General features: G+C 40.0%; 1 protein-coding gene across 1 annotated transcript in view; it reads left to right on the top strand.

Moving 5' to 3' along the window:
* Window positions 1-6,300, top strand: part of ERC2 (ELKS/RAB6-interacting/CAST family member 2) — a 654,659-nt gene that overhangs the window by 80,696 nt on the left and 567,663 nt on the right. The window contains exon 2 of the mRNA XM_015410044.1: window positions 2,992-3,408. Within this exon, the coding sequence (XP_015265530.1) occupies window positions 2,992-3,408 (417 nt within the window). The remainder of the gene's footprint in view (window positions 1-2,991; window positions 3,409-6,300) is intronic.

The following is a 6,300-nucleotide window of genomic DNA, read 5'->3' as shown; positions in this document are numbered from 1 at the left end:
CTCCAGGCGCGCTGCCCCCGTGCTTCAGAGCCTTGCACTGCCCCCCGCATGCACAAGAGCCAGGCTGCGGAGCCAGCAAGCGAGGGCGAGGCACACTTGCAGTCTGGCCGTAGTGCAGGGCAGCAGCAGCTGTTTGGCGTGCAGGGGTGGCGGGGCGCAGTTTGGCGCCCCTGAGGGCCGGCACGCCCTAGGTGAGCCCCTAGCTCGCCTAGCAGGCGAGCCGGCCCTGACTGGGTTGGGCCATTGGAGAATGGCCCACCCTAGCACCTCACAGCATATGTGCCAGCCAGCCAGCCAGCCAGGCAGTGAGATGGCTATCTCTCCGAGAGAGAGCCAACTCACTGGCTGGCTGGCTGGCATTGGGGCTCACCAGGGACTCGCTGGCTGGCTCTGAGGCTCCCCTTAATTGATGGGGGGATAGCCCCTAAAGGCCCCCTCCTGACTATTGCCCTGGAGTACTACTGTCCCACCAATCAAAGAAGATTGTTTGGTGGGTACGTGAGAGAGGGCCTTTTCAGTAGCAGCCCCACAATTATAGAACAATCTCCCCAGAAGGGTACACCTCCCATCTCACTTTCAATCTGTAGAAGGCAGTTGAAGACAGTTCTATTTAGGACTGCATTTGACTGGTTTATATTTTATTTATTGGCAGTTCTAACTGGAGATTTTAAATTGTGGTCTTTCATGTAATTATTGTTGTTGGGGTTTTTTTACATTGTAAACTGCCTTGATTGCTGTAAGGTAGAAAGGTGGCTAACAATTGTTTTACATAACATCTATATGAACATTATCAGCTCCAATAAGAAATTTATATTAGCCAAATTTTCAATATAATGGGAATGGGATTGATAGCTTACTCTACAGAACAGTGAAATGTCTTAATTTAAAAAACAAAAATGGACTTAAGCAGTAATATTCCCTGAGAACAAATGTAATTCCTAGTCATAGAAACTCCTTGTAACTTAAAAGAATTAAGTATAAGTGGATGCTTTATAAGCATTACTGAACATTAAAAAATAACTCATGGTGCTGAACTCTTGAGACTGTACCAGTTCAAAACATAGGTAGGTAACATGTCTGAAAGTTACCTGAACACTAAATGAAAACTATTATCTTTAATTCTTTAATTGTATATTGGAAAATTGTTTTTTATATTGCCATATTTGTGGGGAATTGTAATTCAACCTTATTTTTATCCATTTATAGTTTCCCAATTTGCATTCCCTTGGGGGCCTGTATCACCTCATAACTGTTCTGTTCTGTGAGCCAGCGTGGTGTAGTGTACGGACTCTAATCTAGAGAACTGGATTCGATTCCTCACTCCTCCACATAAAGCCAACTGGGTGACCTTGGGTCAGTCGCAGCTCTTTCAGAGTTCTCTCAGCCCCCAAAATAGGTCCAGCTCACAATAATGGAGGCTGTTGCAAAATTTTTATATTATGCAATCAGAAGACGAGGCTTGAATAGCCAAGTGTAAGTGACAGTATTTTGCATCTTAGTATTTTGCTGTATTTCCATGATGTCTTGTGCTTTCAATGCCAATAAAGGTTTTGTGTGTGTCTAGCTCACCACCTAAAAGAGCTAGAACTTCAGGCTGTCAGATAATCTTAGGATCTCCTGGCTATACTACACACAATGCCATACAATATTTTTTTTTCTGTTCTGAGGTCTGAAAATATCGGGATGGTAGTCATTAGACACAATACATGAACTCTGGATTGGACCCAAAGTTGCTCATGTGCTTCTGAATGCAGAAGAGCTTTCACATGATGTTCTGTAATATTGCATTTAAAAAGTCAAATTAAATCCAAAGATGTTCTTATGCTTGCACTATCCATTTAGTGCATTTTTATCCTGCTTCCTCCAAAGAACCAATGTGGTGTACATGGTTCTTCCTTTCACACTTTATTTTCACAAGAATGCTGTGAGGCTGAAAGAGAGTTGATTCACACAAGTTCTTCCAGCAACCTTAATGTCAGTCTGCAGATCTGAACTTAGGTCTCCCAGATACTAGTCAGGTGCCGTAGCCACTACACTACATTGGTGCTCTTCAATAAGCATGATAACTGCTATACACCTATTTCTGTCCAATGTGACCTTTCTTACTAGCATGTGTACAAGCTTTTGAAGAACAGTGTCATAGCTGTCTTTAGTCTGTTTGTGGTTCTGTGGATTCAACTCAAGATCTGTTTGTGGCTCTGTGGATTCAACTCAAGATCTTTCAGTTCTGTATTATAATTGTGACAGCATGAATTGTGGCATGTGTGTGAGAACTGCAAAGTTATGTTTTATAAAAGAATAAAATGTGTTCTTTTATGTTAATGGTACTTCTAAGTCAGTTTTTTTCTGTTGAATTTTCTTTGCTTGCACTTAAACTTTATGTTGATTTGCTTCATATTTTTTTTCATCTCCCATGCTGTTCAGTTTTTGGATGCCAGGAGAACAAAGGTTTGTTCACTCTTTGCAGTAAATTTATTTGCAAAAATGGATCTTGCTTAATGTGTGGCCTTTTATTTGCTTGTTTTTGATGTCACAATCCTGCTTACTAAACGGACTCATAGTTTTCATTACCAGTACCATTTAACAATATCCTTTACTTCCATTCAGAATGCTTAGAACAAATAACCTCTACAGTTCAATGGAAGAGAGAAGCAGACATCTAGTCTGAAAAAACCAAAAACAGGGCACGTGAGATGCTATATTTTCTAGTGGAAGTGCCACTGTTTAACATATATATTTTAAATGCAATTTAAAAAACTTCCTTGTCTTAGAATTTGTTTGTTCCCAGTTACTAGTACTTGTAATTTGCATTGTGTGTCTCCGCGTGCATTCATCTCTTCATGGTTTCCAGCAGTAGCTGAGACGCTTCATTACAAACGATGTCTCTTGCACATTTAGATTTTCACCACTGATTACATTAATTATCATGGCATTATATTTTTGCAGTTCAGCAGAATAAGATTTCATTCAGTTTTTCCTTTTGCATTGCAGCATCTTCAGCTAACTATTCAGGCTCTCCAAGATGAGCTTCGAACCCAGAGAGACCTTAATCATCTCCTCCAACAAGAAAGTGGAAATCGTGGTGCTGAGCATTTTACCATTGAGCTTACGGAGGAGAATTTTCGAAGACTTCAGGCTGAACATGACAGGCAGGCAAAAGAGTTATTCCTTTTGAGAAAAACTCTGGAAGAAATGGAGCTGAGAATTGAAACACAGAAACAGACACTAAATGCCAGAGATGAATCCATCAAAAAGCTGCTAGAAATGTTGCAGAGTAAAGGTTTGCCATCCAAAGGAATGGATGATGACAATGAAAGAACTCGAAGGATGGCAGAGGCTGAATCTCAGGTTAATCATTTAGAAGTGATTTTAGACCAGAAAGAGAAGGAAAACATACATCTTAGAGAGGTAAGAAAAGCACATTCATTTTAAAAGTGCCTCGTTTAAAATGATATTGATAAGGTTTTTGTCACAATTTGAGAATGAAGTGGAAACAGAAAGCTTTTTTCCTTACCATTTTGTCAGACTCTCCCGATTTAACAATCTCCTTGTTAAGGTACATGAGAAAAGTAAAAATAGGTTACTCTTTAGCAGTATCTTTTGAATATGTCGCTTGCATTTCCTTAGTGGTTAAGTTACATTCTTATATTTGTGGTGATTAACGAAAAACTAATGCTCCTAACTTTTAAAAAAGTATCATATTATGTATTAATTTTTGGTAGCTGTATTCAGGAATCATTTTGTTGCAGTAGTCTAATCAAATGCAATCAATTTCCCACATGTATTGGAAACTATCTGACAGAGCACAAATAAAGCACTTTTTTAAGAACGTGACAAGTGGAAGACTCATAAGGACTTGCAGAGAGGGCATCTCATTTTCCCCAGTATCTCCCCACCCACAGTTTCCTCTCTCCCTCCTCGTGGCAGCTCCATATTCTCCCCTTCCCCTACTTTCTTCTCCGGCCAACCTACCTTTTATCTGCCCCCATCTTCAGCTATATTTACTCCAATATACATTGTATCTATTGTGGGAATGAAACTCTACTGATAATAATAAATCTAAGAGTTTAGTGTTCTCTAAAAGCAGGAAATGGGCCCCTTCAAGATGGAGTATAGATGGATAGATAATTGAACAAGTGAAAACTTTTTCTCATTTAGGTATTTTGTTCTCATCTGATTTATCCTGGAAATCTCACTTTGCTTAATAAGGCAAAACTGTGTTCTGGATATATCAGAATTTCTTCCACTCCAAAAGGAGCAGAGATGTACCTGAAGCTCTTCAGGTTTTCAACCTGAAGGTTGATGCACTTGTTTTCTTTGGATCTGCAATATGGATAAATACAGTTACAGAGAAAATTGACGTTCAACTCTCCCAGTTTTTGAGAATACTAATGAATATTCCTTATTGTGTTTCTAATATTGCCTTGCAGGCAGAAATCTTTAGAGGTTAGAGCATGGCTCCTTGCTTTTAAACTGAGAATTAAAAAAATTGTTTTTTGAGGATGGCCTACTTGGTTTTCTGGGAAAAGTTTATCTCAAATCCACATTGCTGAAAATGGTGAACAATAAACTACTATTAATTGACATGACCCCTCAAAATATATTGGCTCAGGGGTCTTACGATTTTCTTATTTTGATTAGGAAATGTGTCTTAGATATTGACAATCACAGTACTTTAGTGAGAGGCTGGTGTGTTTGTTCTTCTTTGTTTTATGGTATCTCCCCCACAATGCATTACTCTCTTTTTATTATCTTTCAGTTCCATGGTTTTGTAGGGCATTTTTGTTTGCTAGACTAAATATCATTCCTTCTGTGGTCTTACAGGGCAAGTTTGCTGGCAAGGTATGACAGAATATGGCCTTGCAGTCTCGAAATGATCAACACACCTTTTCCTATTTTGCTTGAGTGCCCTTCATTTGCAACTCAGGACTTACTATATTATTCCCCTATTAAGTAATCACTTACCCTCTTACTCTCCAGAAACTGTTTTATTCTTATTTAGATACAATAATCTGAAAGTTACATTGGGTATGGCTAAATATGTATAAATCCTTTTAACCCTTTGTTCCAAATATGATATCTAGAAATTTCCTGCTGCTCAGGATCATGTATCTATGAGCTTCTAGGGTGGAAAGGAAATATACAGGTAGTGTTTCTGGGTTTTTTTGTGGGGGAGAGTTAACCCTCTGATGCTTTTTTAAAATTTCAGATTCTTTTACAAACCCTGAGTTTTTCTCAGGTTTTTAGAATGATCTGTCTTGTCTGTTCACAGCTGCAGTCTCCAGATTTAAGTATCCACAAATGGAGCTGTGACGGACTCCAGGCTTGGGATCAGCCTGCAAGAAAAGACGCCTGCAGTCTCGTGACTAGCAGTGGTGATGTAATTCTGATGCAGAACTCAGGGGAAGTTCTAATTTAAAAAAACCCTCTTGACAGTTGGAGTTTGGCAGTTGAGACTTTCAGTTGGTTTTTAGTCAGTTGGTACTGTGTCAGGGGACTAAGAAGTCTTATTGAACATCTCTGAGTCCGAGGAGGAAAGGAGCCTTTTCTACAGATTCCAATATTAAGGGACCCTGAGAAGAGCCAAACGTAGTACTATACTACAGTGAAAACTAAGGAGTCTTAAAAGGAAAATAAGCTCCTTGGAGTTAAACAAGAGATTCACGTACCTCTCACATAAGATCTATACCCTGCTGGAGAGAGAGTCAGGTTTAGTGGATGTAGTGTGTGCCAGGAGGGTTTAGTGGACTAGTGGGGGTCCAGAAACCAAGGCACAGCAAAGGTATTTCTCTGTGGAGGTGGAGAGTACCTGAGAAATCCACACAGAAACTGACAGTCTAGAACAGCACAGGGGTGAGATTAGAGAGAGCGTGTTTTGTACTGTGGCATCTGAAGTGAATGGTTATAAATGAACTGACCTAAAGCTGAACTACACCATTTGAAACAATGTCTCCACAAGCATAAGCTTTTCTCCTGTATGCATATTCCCTGCCTGCCTGCCCTTGTAAATAAAATCTTCAGTTCTCCCTCTGAGAGGAGGACATCTTGCTGGGTGTTTCCCACCCTATCCTTAGGGAGGCAGGAACAAAACTTCACTTCCTGTCCTCTCAGTAGGACACGCCCACCAGTCAGTTTAGTCCCTGCCTCGTTAGGGAGAGCAGCACATCGTTGGAACTCGTGCCTTTCAATTTCTACTTTTCACTTTCTTTATTCAGTTCTGTGACCTTCTTACTATTTTTCACCTAATCTACTCCTTTTCTCAAAATCCTGAACCGATCAGATGTCCCAGTAGACATTCCT

This window comes from Gekko japonicus, unplaced genomic scaffold, assembly GCF_001447785.1.
Source record: "Gekko japonicus isolate JY-2015 unplaced genomic scaffold, Gekko_japonicus_V1.1 scaffold259, whole genome shotgun sequence".
Classification (NCBI taxonomy): domain Eukaryota; kingdom Metazoa; phylum Chordata; class Lepidosauria; order Squamata; family Gekkonidae; genus Gekko; species Gekko japonicus.
Note: the sequence above shows the minus strand (reverse complement) of the source record. Positions and strands in the feature narration are given on the sequence as shown.